Here is a 16,906-nt window from a genome sequence, read left to right on the forward strand (position 1 = left end):
ACGCACATACGCATGTCACTTTGCTTCCCATGGTAGCAGGGCCTTGGGGAAGAACCACATTTGAGAGGAGCAGTTGTGCCATTGTTTTTGTGCCACCCAAATACCTATCTCAAATAGAAACCACCTAACCCAGGTCTCTTTAAGATAAGTGTGCTTTGTCCCAAATACAAACAAAATGGAAATTAGTGGCTTACCTTGGTGAGCATTTATTATTTCAAATACTAACAAATATCTAGAAGATAAGCAAGGCAGGCAAAGGGTGATTGTGTCTTACTGGGTATCAGAATTCTCATCCGAACTTTCCGATTTCTAGTCCCATAATTTTATATAACATAGCATTACTCTCCAAGGATTTCCACACAGGATGTCTAGAACTGTTATGCTAATTGTCATGAGCATAGGCTTCTACTGTCATGTTTTTGCTTCAGTTCTTGAGAGCAGTTTATGGTTCAAGATGATTGCTTAGTATCAGTCAGCACAACTGTATTTCAGTCTGAAAGAAAGAGGGAAGGAGAAGAAGGACCAAAGTATATAAACCAGAGGTCTTTGAAGTTAGCTGCTTAGACTTTGCCACATGATGTTTGTTCTTCCAACTTACTGGCCAGAACAGTTCAAGAGCCATCTCATTTTGAAAGGGAAGTTTTGAATTTAAGATTTTGTTTGAGTGACTGTGTGCCAGTTCAGTATTAGGAGACCTATTACAATGGAAGAAGGAAGAATAGATTTTAGAGGACAACTGGAAGTTTTTAAAGTCAGGCAGTTTCTAGACCCCATTGTTTCTTATAGATGTTCAAATAAATGAGTGTTCAACTAAGATTGCTTACTGCTGCTGCTCTGTATTATTTGTATCTTGGGAAACCAATATCAGTTTAATATCACCACATTTCACTGCAGATTTTTGGAATCAATACATATTCTATATTAACAGTAGGAGATTATAGTACTGAGAGAACCATGCGGTGGAATCAAGAAGAGTCGTCTGTCCATGATCTTTTCCCATGTTCAGGAAAGCCCAACATTCATCCATTTGGAATGACCAAATTCATTTAAATTCTTTTATGAGAACAAGGTGCTGGGGGAGAGTCTGACAACAGAGAGAACTTGTGTATTCTCAGTGATCTAAGTTTCTCTGGGATTAATTTTTTTTTTAATCCAAAGAAAATCAGGCATAGATGTTTGCTTTAAATGAAAAACAGAAACTCTTGTCAATAAACCTAAAGTTTATTTAGCCAGTGAGCACTTACATAGTTATAGAAGATATACATTGTGTAGGATGTTGGGAGGGAACCTCTGATACAACATTTTAAAAGCAGTTTGGAGTCATAAGTCCACTGGAAACTCATTTATTTACATTAGTGAAAATAATCCATGAGATGCTTCATTTCCTCATATAATGGAGATGTAGGTCTTAGCCACTAGACCAATGCCATTAAATAATAAATTTTCAAAATACTAAACAGTGTCTCTTGAGTTAAAACTAGAAAAGGAATGAGGATTTAGAAGATTTTCTTGGTGAGACATATTGTCAGGAATATTGTAAGAGATAGCTCAACTTGTAATTTGGGTACAAAATCCTTTTACTGATAAATAAGAAATGACAAGAGAAGAATTACAGCACTGACTACTCAAACTTTTCCATAAATAAAATGATGTTTTAGTTTTAAAATTTTAATATATGTTTCTTCACATATTTTTACAAGTCATATGAAGTCAAAGAAGCAAATACTCTTGAGATATCATGCAAAAGATATTAATTACCATAAAGAATGGTCTTATTAGGATTTATTATTTTAGCCACTCAAGTAATTTTTCTCTGATTGAGAAAAGAAATATTAAACTATATAATAACTGAAATAAAATGGTATATAAAACTTTTGTGTCTTTTATAATCTAAATAATGAATGAACACAGAAGATAGTCAGCAGTTGGGATTATCTGTTTTACCTCCTCCATCTAAAGACCCACTGGAATTAGAACTATTTATATAAATTTTAAGGTTAAAATTTCTCTTGGTCTTTTCTCAGTTGAGTAAGTGTGTGAATGAGTGAATAATTGCCATATGGTAAGTTTGATGGAATGAATTTACATTCCCATTTTCTGAGCCAGTTTTGAATATTAAATATTTAGGTATAGATATTATGTTTTATAATAAGAGGCAATATAATCTCATAAGTACCGTTTTGCCTTTTACTTTCTTGACTCTTGTCACCTTTCCCCCCATACCTGTAAAGCAATTTTGTTAGTTTATATTGGTTTCCTCTAGAAAATTTTGCACAGGAAACTTTTACCTACATCATAACTATCAGAAATATTCACCACATTGTAGATTTGATGGCATTCTTTCTTTTTAGGACCTCCTATAGGATTAATGAAGAATGTCCCAGATTATCTGTATACCTGTATACCTGTATATCAGGATCATGGAGAATCTTCAAAAATTTTGTTCAGTGTTATGAGAAGTCAGTTTATAGGAAGTCAATGAACTCTTTACTTGTCCCTCACGTTCTAGAATGTAGATACTGCTGTAGTCATATGATGAGGTATTGAAAAGTCATGGTGCTGGAGGCAGGATAGGGGAGATATTTTGTAACTCTCTCTTAAAACAATAGGACTATAAGCAATATAAAATTTAAAGTTACTCTGATTGTCCTTGCTCAACATGACTTTTTCTCTTACACTTGTACTACATTTCCAGACTTTATTTCCCATCCATTATGAGGGCAGGGCTCACATCTGACCAGACTGTCTTGGCTGTGTCAGTAACTACCAAGAAATGTTTTGGCAGGTAGTTTCCTTGGATTATGACAGGATAAATTAAACTATTTTGAATTTAATGTATGTCATGTTGAAGAGAACAATTAAGAGATTAATTGTTTGAAGCACTGAGATTCATCTCTGTATGAACCACTTTATTTCCTGTTAGGACATCCTTTTGCTATTGCAAATATATAAACAATGTCTCCTTCTATTAAAAAGAAATATATATGCAGGCAAAGTATGTCTTTGAATCGAAGATACTATTTCTTATTAACAGATCACATGAGACACATTAATGCTTGATTATTAATGCTAATAGAGAAATGTAGAGAGTATATAAAAAACAGAAGATGCATTTTGGAATACAGTTTATTTTATTATATAAGTACATGAAATGATGAAGCCATATGGAAAATCTGATTCTGGAGAAACTTAAGGCTCTCATTTCTTTTCTGTGACCAACTGTATATCATGTTTTGAAATACTCAAAATATACTTTTTGCTGGATTTGAACTTCATTTGGAGCAAAGAAAGGAAGTTGAAAGCTTTCACTTAAAGCTATTTGTTAAGATGCTATTAAGAGTAAATAAAAGCAAAAAGAAATAACATAGGATTTAAGTGAGCAAGAGAGGGACCTGTTCACGTAATGTGGAACCTTATATTTCAGGATAATTGAAGATTGACTTTCTGGTAAAAGGCACAAAAAAGGATTAATTGGCTCATTCCAAACTGAAACCACTTCTTTAGGAAGTATGCTTGAGGATATACTTGGCAATAAATTTAACAGCTAGCAAGGTCTCTTTACAGGTTGGCTTTATCAGAGACTCTGGAAGGAGAAAACCAAATTTGCCTTTATCTCGGAGTTCAAAGGCAAATGTGTGTTTGATGCCCAGGTTGTAAGCCCAGTCTAAAGGAGAACCTGATGTCGGGTCTGTAAAACATAAGCAATAAATATTTAATTAGAAACAAATGCTAATGTTTTTCTTGAAATGGAAATTCACTGGTGTAAAATTAGCAGTAAAAAATAATTATGTGTACAGTTAATTGCAGTAATGGATAGCAGTAGTGTTCTACATAGTATTAAGTGTTAGAGTAAAATATAATCATGATTTTGGGATCCACCACACATTTTAAATATGTGCTGCATTTTCAAAATCACATTTTGCTTGGGTCAGTACTATAAACTGATTTTGTTTCCTGGGCACACAGTGTTGCAGATGGAGGTGGTCTGGGCAAGGGCAAGCAGCTGTGGAAACCAACTGAGGAGGGGCCTCTGGTCAGTGAAAACTCAGCATACAAGCTAGATAAAAGTATTCTTTCTAATACTTCAGGTCTCTTTCTATTCATGTTGCTTGGATAAACAATTTTTATAGTTAAAAAAACAAGAAAGCTTAAATCAGTTATTTTAAGGATGCATTTAATCCCTTAACCCAACTTTTCAATGTCAATATTTATGAGATCTTACTAAGAATGTTATTTGCAAATCTAAACAGACATCTATAAATTATGTACATGTAAGGTTTATACAAGTGCCTATATATACTATAAATGCATTTATGTATATTTTGCTTTGCATAATAATGAAACTACTTTCTTGTACATAGAATCATTTATGTTCTAGGACGGATAAAGAGTTTAACTAATAGTAATGTTTTAGGCTTGAATGATAAAAATTCAAAGCTGTGATGAAGAAAAGAGGGAAGAAATATTTTGGTAGAAAGAAGGTTGGGTCTTAAACTAGTCAACAAATATTTATTAAAGCTTTAATATGGGGGTGCCTGGGTGGCTCAGTGGATTAAGCTTCTGCCTTCTGCTCAGGTCATGGTCTCAGGGTCCTGGGATCAAGCCCTGTATCAGGCGCTCTGCTCAGCAGGGGGCTGCTTCCCCTGCCCCCCCCCCCGGCCACCCCCCCCCCGGCCTCTCTGCATACTTGTGATCTCTCTGTCAAATAAATAAATAAAATCTTTAAAAAAAAGGTTTAATATGCACAGTGCACTTTACTTGGCACTGTTGGAGGGTGGCTGTGCAGGGTACAAAGATAAAGATGATATTGGTGTCTTTGGGAACTTACTGTTCAGGGGAGATAAGTCAAAGATGCAAATCAATAGAGATAGGAAAGAATATGTAAGTACCATAAGGAAGGTGCAATCTCTTATGAAGATTAAAAAAAAGTATGTATGTCTAATGAGGAGGATGACATTTCATGCTCAATGCCTGTTAAATACCGCCTTCATGATGGAGAGCCTTGGAAGGTATTTTTCTAGATGGAAATGGAAGAAGGGCATTCTGGTCAGTGAGCTACAAAGACAGAAAAGCATGGAGGCCTTTTCAGGGACCATTGGATCCAGCTGGACTGGAACAAATGGCGCAGTGAGAGTTTGTGGGCAAAGTTCAGAAAACCTGATAAATCAGGAAAGGTGTTTTGTTTGGGAGGCAATAACAGTTATTTTAGTGCTGCACTTAGGACAGGTAACTTGGACTGGAAAGAGTAGAGACCAGTGAGGAGGTATTGCGAAAGGAAAACGTGAACTTGTGTAGAGTCGCTACACCGTAATAGTGCTGAGGGTTTTATGTCAAAAACACTGGAATGGAAGAGTCACAAAATCTGATAAAAATGAAGAAGATTTCAGTCTGAGATTTCAGAATTAATACAAATAGGAACTCAGGATAGTGATGGGGAAAAGAGAGGATAAAGGAGGAAAGACAAAAGGATGTTTAGCATCAACCACATTTAAGAAGGAGCTTGCAAAAATGAATTTTGCAGGTATTGGCAGAAATATTATAGGTGAAATTGGCTTGCGCACATTCAGGATCATTATGTTTTCTTGGTGGATTGATCCTTTTATCTTTATTAATGTCTCTCTTTGTTTCTAGCAAATTTCTTTGGTCTGAAATTTATTTAATATTTAAATATTAGATGAATATCATATTAATATGGCCACTTCTCCTTTGATTAACATTTGTATGGCATATCTCTTTTAGGCATTTCAATTTCAACCCGTCTATGTTATGTTTAAAATGAGTTTATCGTACACAGTGTATTGTTCAATTGCATTTTTTTAAATCCACCTGCCAATCTGTCTTTATTTAATATCTTTAGGTAAATTATTGCTATGACTTAAATCTGCCATCTTATTGTTGATTTTTATTTGTTCCATATGTTTTTCATTCTTTTATTTTTCTTTTATTTACTTTTTCTGGATAAATGAACATTTTAAGGATTCCATTTTGATGTATTTATTTTTATTTTTTAGATTTTATTTATTTATTTGACACACGGAAAGAGAGAGCATAAGCAGGTGGAACTGCAGGGGGAACAGGAGAAGCAGGCTTCCCTACTCAGCAGGGAGCTGGACATGGGGCTCGATCTCTTGACCCTGGGATCATGACCTGAACCGACTGAGCCACCCAGGTGCCCCCATTTTGATGTATTTATAATAAAGTTTTTTAAGTCTATGACTTCATGTAGTTTTTAGTGGTTGCTCCAGGTATTACAATATACATATTTTACAATATACATAATTTACTATCATCTGCTGATATCAGTGTTTTACCATGTCAAGTGACATATAGAAATCTTACTTGCATTTAGATTCTTTTTACTTCCTACTTTTTAAACGTAATTGTCTTGAGTACTTCTGCACATGGACTAAGGATCACATCAAATGGAATTATATTTTGTGGTTCCACCATCATGAAGACATAGCTGTTCATTCACTAATTCATTCATTAATTCATTCTTGCTTCATTTCTACCACTTTTAAGGCTTTTTCTGTTATATTTCTTTGTTATTTGGGGAGTCTTCTTTAACCATTTTTAAAGGGTAGGTCTTTGGGTGATTAATTCTCTTAGTTTTCCTTTGTCTGAGAAGGTCTTCATTTCCTCTTTGCTTCTGAAGGATATTTTTGCTGAATATAGAATTAAGGGTTGATAGTTCTTTTCTTTTAGCACTTGAAAAATATTGTCATTTCCTTTTGGTTTTCCATGGTTTCAATGGAAAAATCTATCCTTTGAATTCTTTTTTCCCCTCTAGATTGTTACTCTCTGGTTGCTTTCGAGAGTATTTTCTTTGTCTCTCATTTTCAAAATTTTAATTATGAGGTACTCAGTGTGAATTTCTTTGAGTTTATCCTATTTGGCATTCACTTAGCTTTTTGGTATGTTGGTGTATGTTTTCAGTCTTTTATTTTTTTTTTCCACATATTTTTTCCATTCTCACTCTCCTTCTCCTCTTCTGAGACTTTGATGATATGAATGTTGGCTCTTTTATTACTACATCTCACGTCCCTGAAGTTTTGCTTATCTTTTTTTTTCTAATTTGTTTTCTCTCTTCAGTTTGCCTGAATTCTTATTCTGCCTTTAAGTTAATTGATTCTTCTCTCCATATACTCATTCTGCTATTGAGTCCTGCCAGTGAGTTTTTAAGAATTTAAGTTACTGTATTTTCTAGTTCTGTGATTTCCATTTGGTTCCTTTTATATCTTGCCTTTTTTCAGTGAGATTTTCTGTGATGTTTCAAGGCTATCTAATTACTTGTTGAAGCATTTTTATGATTGCGACTTCAAAATTCTTATCAGATAATTCTAACATGTAAATAACCTCAGTGTTGGCATCTTTTGGTTGTCTTTTCTCATTCATGCTGTGATCATCTTCATTTTTGCTGTGACAAGTAATTTTTCCTTGTATCCTGGACATTTTCTCCATTTTTTTAAGTTTTAAATCTTAACTGAAAGCTATTTTAGCAGTCATCCTTCCTGTTTAGATTTAGCATGAGACCCTCATCTTCTTTTGAGCCTTGTTCCATTGTTCCAATGACAATATGGTGTTTAAAATCTCTGCATGGCAGGGCACCTGGGTGGCTCAGTGGGTTAAAGCTTCTGCCTTCAGCTCATGTCATGATCCTAGTATCCTGGAATAGAGCCCTGTGGGCTCTCTGCTCAGCGGGGAGCCTGCTTCCTCCTCTCTCTCTGCCTACTTGCGATCTCTGTATGTCAAATAAATAAAATCTTAAAAAAAAAATCTCTGCATGGCTATTTTGGACTGATTGGCTCCCCTAGTGCAGCTGGTTTCCCATTGATTGCTGCAGGTACTACTACATGGGTGGAAGGTGATCCCCCTAGCTTGGCCACCTGGTGCCTCTAGGTGGCGAATGAGGGTTCTACCCTGAAGGGTAGAGAGCCCTTCCCTGATGAGGAAGAAGCAAGAAAGAGGAGGAGGGAACTGAAAAGAGAACCCTGTGTGGTATATGTGTAGTGTACCTGGTTTTGTGTTTTGTGATTTTTTGTTTTTGTTTTTGTTTTTTAAATGTCTACTTCTAGAGGTAGTCAGCAGAGAAAGAGTAGAAAAGTACGTGGTAGAGGCAATCCAAGAGAGTTTATTGGTTATTTTCTTAAAGATTTTATTTATTTATTTGACACAGAGAGAGATCACAAGTAGGCAGAGAGGCAGGCAGTTGAGGGGGAGGGGAAGCAGGCTCCCTGCTGAGCAGAGAGCCCAGTGTGTGGTTCGATCCCAGGACCCTGAGACCATGACCTGGGCCCAAAGCAGAGGCTTAATCCACTGAGCCACCCAGGCACCCAAGAGAGTTCATTGTTTAAGGAAGGCAAAGGAATGTCAGGAAGAAGGGCTATCACCAGGGTCCAGTGTTGTAGGGAGATTGTGGAATGTGTGAGCTAAGTGTATTAGTATTAGTGATCAGGAAGACTGTCATTTTTAGCTAGAATTGGGTTTAAGTTCATTAGAAAAAGGCACATAAAAGTAAGAATTTGGTAGCAATAAAGGTTAAGGTAAGTAGGAATTATATCTTATATGGTGATTTAGAGTCTACTAGGCATTTTAATAAACTTGGCCAATTTCTAGCTGTATTAGTTCCCCATTTGCAGTTAAGTAAACTATTGTGATTTAAAAGAGTTAAAGAGTATGGCTGTATCACTTTGACAGATTTGCTTTATGTGAAGCTTCTCGTTAAAATTAATAGTGGTTATTGAGAATATATGTAATTTGTGATTCTTCATAATTGTGTGATGTTATTGAGTGTAATACTTTTTTCTAAAGATTTTATTTATTTATTTGACAGAGAGAGACACAGTGAGAGAGGGAACAGAAGCAGAGGGAGTGGGAGAAGGAGAAGCAGGTTTCCTGGGAGCCCATTGCAGGGCTCCATCCCAGGACCCTGAGATCACGACCTGAGCCAAAGGCAGCCGCTTAATGACTGAGCCACCCAGGCGCCCCTACATTTTCTTTCTTGATACCACTTTTTGTATCTTCAAAACCTTAACTTTGCAAACAAAAACTATATAAGGCATAAAATAAATGCAAAACTGAAAGCTTTTTACTTGTAAGAATACATGTTTATAGAACTTTTTTGAACATGATACTTAGCTTTTTGTTTATCTACAGCTAAACCTACTAAAATATTTGTGTGTGTATGTATATCTATTTATTTAATTTTTTAAAAAATTTTTATTTATTTATTTGACAGAGACCACAAGTAGGCAGAGAGGCAGGCAGAGGGGGGGGGGAGGCAGGCTCCCTGCTGAGCAGAGAGCCTGATGCAGGACTTGATCCCAGGATCCTGAGATCATGACTTGAGCCAAAGGCAGAGACTTAACCCAGTGAGCCACCCAAGTGCCCCGTATATATTTATAAAATATAATAGCCACTTGCTAAATGCCAGGCACCTTTTTAGTGCTTCACGTATGTTAACTCATTTAACAAATTCCTATCACAATCTTAGGATTTCAGTACCAGTTGCTTGTTTTTTTTTTTTTTTTTTTTTTAAGATTTTATTTATTTATTTATTTGACAGACAGATCACAAGTAGGGAGAGAGGCAGGCAGAGAGAGGGGAGGAAGCAGGCTCCCTACCGAGCAGAGAGCCCGATGTGGGGCTCGATTCCAGGACCCTGGGATCATGGCCTGAGCTGAAGTCAGAGGCTTTAACCCACTGAGCCACCCAGCTGCCCCCCAGTTGCTTGTTTTACAGAAGAGGAAATTTAGGCCCACAGGGATTGAACAGTTTGCTCAAAAACATTAGCTAGTAAAGGTTGAGTCAGGAATCAAACCCAAGCTGCATGTCTTTAGGGTTTGTGCTATTAACCATCGTACTATACTACCTACTGTATGTCAGTCTATAGTCCTCCCAATAAAAACTCTTCTTTGATTTCTACAAGATAACTTTTTGTTGTTGACATCATTTTCTTAATATACTGTCATTGAAAAAAATTCTGTGCCTTTCAAGGCATGTTAGGTGCAAGGAACTTACTGTAATACAATCAAAACAAGTAAAAATAAAACTGAACAAAACTGGGAATCTGACTTCAGTCCACAGGAATCTACATAACATAATGCTGGTGGCTTAACATTTGTTTTTCAAAAAAAGTGTTATTGACATGCATTAAACATAATAACCGGCACTTTTATGTCAATACTAAGTGAAATTTCTTTTTGAAGCAAGAGCTAAACTAGAGGTATGTGGGCATAAATTGAAATATTTTCTTTGCATTTTTATTGCTCCTTAATATAATCTCAGCTTGAATGTCTTAGTAGATAGAGATTGGGTGTTGTGAGCTACAAATGTGAGGTCTTGATTTTTTCTTTTTCAAAATGTGGAAGTGGTATAGAGTGTGGAAAACAGTATGGGGTTGAAATATAGGAACAGATCTAGCAATTTGGTGTGTAGGGAAGGCAACAAGAAAGGCACATTGAAATTAACTATTTAATTTATGATATGACACAAGGTGGATGATATTAATGATGCAAGCTATCTGTCCCTATCAATTCAGTGAACTGTTCTTTCTAAGTAGGTACTGTGTTCTGTTATTTCTAAGATAATAAAGGGTTGGATAGGTCACCAATATACAAATGTAAACATTTCACAACCTGTTACATCAGTTTTTGTGTCATCTAAATATTGTTGCTTTGTGGCAAAGTAGTTGGTATACCTTTTGACTTTGGTCTGGAATGCTAATCTTTGTTCCTATTTTCCCCCAAATTGATCAAATCCTTCTTTATCTTATTTTTATAGCCTATGAAAGAGGGATTAAGCTTAGACCACTGGTTCTCAATCCTAGTTTCATCTTTTTTTTTTTTTTAAGATTTTATTTATTTGACACAGAGAGAGACAGTGAGAGAGGGAACACAGGCAGGGTAAGTGGGAGAGGGAGAAGCAGGCTTCCTGTGCGGCGCTTGATGTGGGGCTCGATGTGGGGCTTGATCCCAGGACCGCAGGATTATGACCTGATCAAAAGGCAGATGCTTAATGACTAAGCCACCTGCGTGCCCTCAAACCTAGTTTCATCTTTGAATCACTTTGGGCATTTAAAAAAAAATGCAGATGATTGGCCCACACCACAAACTAATGAAATCAGAATTTCTGGGGGTGGGGTCTAATCATCCACATATTTTAAAAGCTCAGATGATTCTGATGGTAAGTCAGGATTAAGAACCTTGAATTAGATCATCTCCTAGATTTCCTCCTGGTTTCAAATTTTATGATTTTTATTTATTGGTTATATTTGTTTCTTAGGTTCAGATTGCAAACTTATTTTTTCTGGAGGTGAGAGCTCTCTCCGTAATTTGCGTTTAAAAATGTTTCTTAGCCCTTTTCTTTGGTTTCCATCAAATTAAAGAGAGAAAACCACTAGCAAATGCTATCAATGCTTTCCCTGAGTCCTAGGACTTTTTAAAGTGACAACCAGGGTATTAGAATGACTAAATTTTAATTGTGGGGTGCCCTTATTTTCTGTTCTTACCAAGTTAACACTTTGTTACCCTCTGCTTCTCATGAATGGTTGATTAATTCAATCAGGTACTTTATTTTATTTTATTTTTTTTAAAGATTTTATTTATTTATTTGACAGAGAGAAATCACAAGTAGGCAGAGAGGCAGGCAGAGAGAGAGAGAGGCAGAAGCAGGCTCCCTGCTGAGCAGAGAGCCTGATGCGGGACTCGATCCCAGGACCCTGAGATCATGACCTGAGCCGAAGGCAGCAGCTTAACCACTGAGCCACCCAGGCGCCCAATCAGGTACTTTATTAAAGAAGTCACTCTTAAAAAATTTAAACAAGCTGCTCTAGCCCTATATGGAAGAGGCAATTTTTTCTAAATCTGCATTTCTTTAAAAAATCTTTTAATATAACTAAAAAAATTTAAGATACTGTTACACAGTTGTACAGAATGTAATTCCTCTTCACCTTATCCTCCCATTTTGAAAGTGATATGTGATGACTTGGGGCCATGGTATTTTTGCCTGTCTTTCTCCTAGTTAGAATATAACTCCTTGAGAGCAGTTATTTTATCTTAATTCTTCTAACCTACCTCTTAAAGCTCCAAAGTTCTGGGCTGTGAAAGAGGCATTCCATAAATTCTTTCTCATTAAATTGACTGATACAATGCCATGCATAGCTTTAGTGTGCTCAAAATTTGCATATATATGTAAATGTACATTACATATATATGCGTGGAAAGTGTAGGAGCAATAATCCTTTGATGTTCTAGTTGCCATTTGCAAAGTGTGCTCCTGTTTGGAACCCTTTGTTCTTTGCTGTCAGGAAGGAACATCTAGCTTGCCTGGCACTGCAATTCTCAATATCCACTAAGTAGGCTGCCATTTTAAACTGATGTTCTAGTTTGTCCTATCATTCTTTGCCCACTTTTGGTCCACCTAACATAGCTGAGTATATCATCTTTTTTGAAATCCCATTTTCATCCACTCGTATGTGTAATTAATTGCTAGCATGGCTATGTTGCAACAAGAGATTTGAATTGATATTGGTGAATGATTGTGTCACTGTACTTTCTCTTCAGCCTTTTAATAATGACTAGTTGATAGGTGATTGCTGATGAATGTTCTCTGGGAATGGGACTTGTCTGGTTTTTTGATCATTTTTCTAATTCCACCAAAGGAGCTTCCAATATGATAGCATAGCAATGAGCAATTATTGAGGGTATAGACCTTAATTCCTAGATTATACTTTTAGCTTGGGTTGGGGAAGTATTTTATAAGGTGTGGCCAGGCCAGGTAGAACTGCAAAGAGTCCATGGATTCACAAATACATATTTCTTTTCTTCAATCCATGAATTTAAAAAGGGTAATGGAAATAAGTATATGTGTTTGGTGGTGGTGGGTTGCTCATGAAATGTTTAAAGGTTACACCTAGGTGTCTGTGTCAGTTAAGCGTCTGCCTTTGGCTCAAGTCTAGATCCCAGGCTAGCCCCAAGTCAGGTTCCCTGCTCAGCCGGGAGTCTGCTTCTCCCCCTGGCCCCACCCGACTCATACTCTCTTTCTCTCTCACACACTTTCTCTATCTCAAATGAATAAATAAATAAATAAAACCTTTTAGAAATGTTTAAAGGTTAAACAGCAGTCTTCATACTAAAAATATTGGATGTCCTGGCTCTGAAGAGTGATGCAGGCTAAATCGAGTTCAGTCTTGTGGTTTCAATCCACATTCATTCTTTTTGGATCAGTCAGGGTGCTATTTTAATCGAGCAAGTTTATGGGAATTCTGCTATTGTTCCATGCCTTGCACTGTGCTAGGTGTTTTGTGATCTGAGATGAGATCTGAAGTGTAATCCTTGCTTTTGAGGAATTAAGTTTTGTTAGGAAGTTAAGGTTTTGTAAGCAGTTCTTTGGGAATTTTCCATTCTTCAGTTCTAAGAATTGAAGCTGCAAGATGATTTGGAGAAAAGGCAATTTTTACTGAAGTGTTTGCAAACTAAGATCAGTGGGATCTTGCTATAAGAGAACAAATGATTTTATTTCCCAAGGCCTGAATTAATGGTCTTCGGTGAAAAATCAAATGAATTTCTCTTCATTTCTTAAAAATAGAAAAACATGGTTATTTTAGCTAAAGAAACCAAATGAGAAAGCATTATATGTCGTGGCCAAGATCATGGTTTTTGGTTTTGAAACCTAGGACTAAATCTCATTTTAGCCAGTTGTAAGTACAGCCTACCTCATAGGATGTTCTGATGATTAATGAGATTGTGAAATCAAGGGTCAAGCACAGTGCCTGACTTGTCAGAAATCTGTCAGTAATTAACAAAATGCAAAAAGACAAAGAAGTCTAAAAATAGTGAAGAGTAAGAAGTGGTACTTAGACACTAAAACAAAAGCAATAGCACTAGAATCTTTATATCATCTTTCTTAATCCACCATACACATTTCAGTTTAACACCATAGAAAGGGGCTGATGAGAAGGACAAGAAACTGGTTTTACATGATCAAAGTGGCTGAAACTTGGTCGGCCCATTTTCCTATCAGCAGCTGGGGAAGACTGTCCAGTTAAACAACAACAACAACGACAAAAATTATAGAGTGTGCTTCAACTAATTCTCATTAGTTCCTGTGAGGATAAATGTTGGTGGGGAACGGGAGGGTGGTTTAATTCTAAACCAAAACTTCATCTTGACTTAACCATTTCTACTGACCTTGTAACCTTGTATAATTTATTTCTAGAAAAATCTTATCCCCGAAAAGGGCAAAATGTATCCCCTAGTTTCACATGTAATTCAGAATCATCCATTAAAACTGAAGTTTAAATGAACAATTCTAGATGTTCTAATCCTAATTTACAAATGCTAAAATTTCTTTAATATTTATAAAAAGAATTAGTGAAAATAACACAGTAAATAATAGGAAAAACTTACAGATTGTTGATGCTATTGGGCCATAGATGTAGCGGGTTTCATATCGAGTTGCTAGAACATCAGTGCCGATTTTTGCAACTTTGGCCTGGAGAAAAAGGAAGATAGAGTTGGAATGATAGAAAACTATGTAAACAGTATTAATTTGTTTGGGAATCAAAAAAAAGTAAATTTTACTGGTTATTTTGGCAACTGAAGATCAAAATAAAATCAACAGTTAAATTAGGAATTTATTTTTGGTAAGATATATTGTTATTGTGAAGAATTCTAAATGTGAAATCAGTTATATATAGTAATGTCATATCTCATTTTAGATTTCTATCCTTTCTTTTCTCTCTTCTTTCTCCCTCCCTCATTGCTCTCCCCACCCCCCTCAGCCTTCCCTGCTTTCTTCCTTTTGTCTTTCCTTCTAAAAGTAGAAAGAAGGATTCTTTCTACTTCTTCTCATATACTTTCTGGCTGCAGATACTTGTCTCTTCCAAAGTCAGTTTCTTCTGTTTCTGCTTCCTTTGTTTTTATGGGCGCCACATTGCCAATGGACATTTTCCACACTGAATTGTAGCATGCTGAGGGAAGAAATGTGGTTGACTCTTCTTTAAAATAGTTGTTAAATTAGAGTTTCTCTTCCAACATGAATGCATTTCATGACCTTTAATATATATTAGTGTTTCATGCTATGAGAATGATTATTGGAATGAATTTTAATGGAATGTAGTCACTAACATATTACTACCCTCAATGAAGATTTTTACTTCGTATGTGTAATATATATAACCAAAAGATAAGTTTTTTCTTAATTAATTTAGTTGCTGTTTAAGAACTCTTTACTCAGAATGGTTTGTTGTGTGTATTTGTATTTTTAATCCATAATACCATTTTCCTAAGGGCAGACTGAAATTGCATTGCTGTAGCTTTTCATGAACTAATCAGACTCATGGGTTCAGAATCTCAACTATATTGGCTAAATAAATGACTCTGGGCCGCATATTGCTTGTATATTTTCTTTGTTGTATATATACAGATGGTTTTAATGACTGGTTCAAATCTCCGCAGCAACTGAAATTAAATGCTGTTGTGCTGAATACAATGGATGGAAATCAAAATGACAATAGTGACTTCATTTTATTTTTTAAAAATATGAGGCAGTATTGGAGCCATAGCTTTTACTGAATGTTGTTCTATTTGTCAGCCCTGCATGGGATCTGGGACAATGAACTTTATCTGCTTTATTTCTTATCTTTACAGCAAAAAATACCCCTTTTTATGGATATTCACACTACAGGTTCTTGTCATGCACTGGAACCCATATGCAGAGGTTTTATTTGTTTTAAGCCAACATGATCACATTAGTTTTCATACAAAGGGAAAGGATGCATAGTGGATCTTCGTTCCTGAAAGACAGTATGTTCTCAGTGAGGAAACTTCACAAACATTCATAATATTCTTTCTTTGGGTAGTAACAGAATTAATATTATTTCCAAGTTGACTAGGAGGATAAGAATACAATGGATCTTCTTAAATATGGCATTTTAGGGACAGAAATAGACATCTTTGCTGTTCTATTAGACTTTTGGTGCTTGTGGTTTTATAATTTGTCCATGGTAAATGTTTATATAACAATCTGAGTAGTAATGGAATTCTGGTCTGCATGGCCTAGACATTTTTCTCCACTGGCTTAATCTGAGAATCACATTGAAAAATTTTGTCTCTATCTTTTTATCACATGAAAGATTAATCTAGGAATTATGACTTTTAACTCTAAAGTAAACTTTAAGATAAACTCTATTAGTTTTTTCCTTTGGTACTAAAATGTGAAATTCTTTCAATTCATGCAGTTGTTCATAGAGAAGAGTTGTTTGTGAAAGTCAGTGGCAATGTCTGTCAGTGAGTAACTGTAGGTTTTTTTTTTTTTTTTTTCTACATACCAGGTCCTTGTGGTTAGCTGGCAGTTTTGATGTATATCCATAGGGAAACAGTAGCATCTGGGAATAGGAGTGGAAGGTGATATAGGCCTTGATTGATTTCAGGTGGCTTCGAATGAAATCAGTGACAGCCTTGGTCTCTTTCTCGGACTCTGGTTCTGGGCCTCCATAGGTATTCAAACATGGATTCTTGGTGTTCGGAAAAGCTGCAGTGGACATGGGTGGATGAGATCACAGTCTGCTTCCCCTCAGAAAAGCTCCTGCCTCTTCTGTTATGGACACACAAAATGTTTTAGACATTTTCATCTCCCAGGTTTACAGGCTGCCTCAATGTCTCTGGTGTCATAGTCATTGCAGACCAACTTTGTACACACAACTCAGAATGTGACAGACTCAGTCCACTGGAGTATTCTTAGCCTTGTTTATTTTGCCTCTGTTTCCCAAGATTATAAGAATAGTACACCAGAAGCAGCCCAGAGCCTGGAGCCGGATAGAACCCAGTTCCAGTTCAGAACCCAGTTCCACTCCAACTTGTTGGGGACTGGTATGAATTACCTTTTTGGAGTTTTGAGTTTCTTC

The 16,906-nt window shown here is 36.1% G+C and overlaps 1 protein-coding gene across 3 annotated transcripts in view; it reads right to left on the bottom strand.

Annotated features, from left to right (window-relative positions):
* Positions 1–234: 234 nt before the first annotated feature.
* Positions 235–16,906, bottom strand: part of CPA3 (carboxypeptidase A3) — a 34,621-nt gene continuing 17,949 nt past the window's right edge. For 2 of the 3 annotated variants that reach the window (XM_032346187.1, XM_032346177.1), the window contains 3 exons: positions 16,331–16,533; positions 14,409–14,493; positions 3,109–3,688 (listed from right to left, as the gene is read on the bottom strand). In XM_032346187.1, coding sequence (XP_032202078.1) covers positions 3,501–3,688; positions 14,409–14,493; positions 16,331–16,533 — 476 coding nt within the window. In that variant the 3' untranslated portion in view covers positions 3,109–3,500. Of the gene's footprint in view, positions 494–3,108; positions 3,689–14,408; positions 14,494–16,330; positions 16,534–16,906 lie in introns of those variants that run through there. The other variant, XM_032346196.1, reaches the window with a different exon arrangement.

The sequence above is a fragment of the Mustela erminea genome, chromosome 1 (genome assembly GCF_009829155.1).
Source record: "Mustela erminea isolate mMusErm1 chromosome 1, mMusErm1.Pri, whole genome shotgun sequence".
Classification (NCBI taxonomy): Eukaryota; Metazoa; Chordata; class Mammalia; order Carnivora; family Mustelidae; genus Mustela; species Mustela erminea.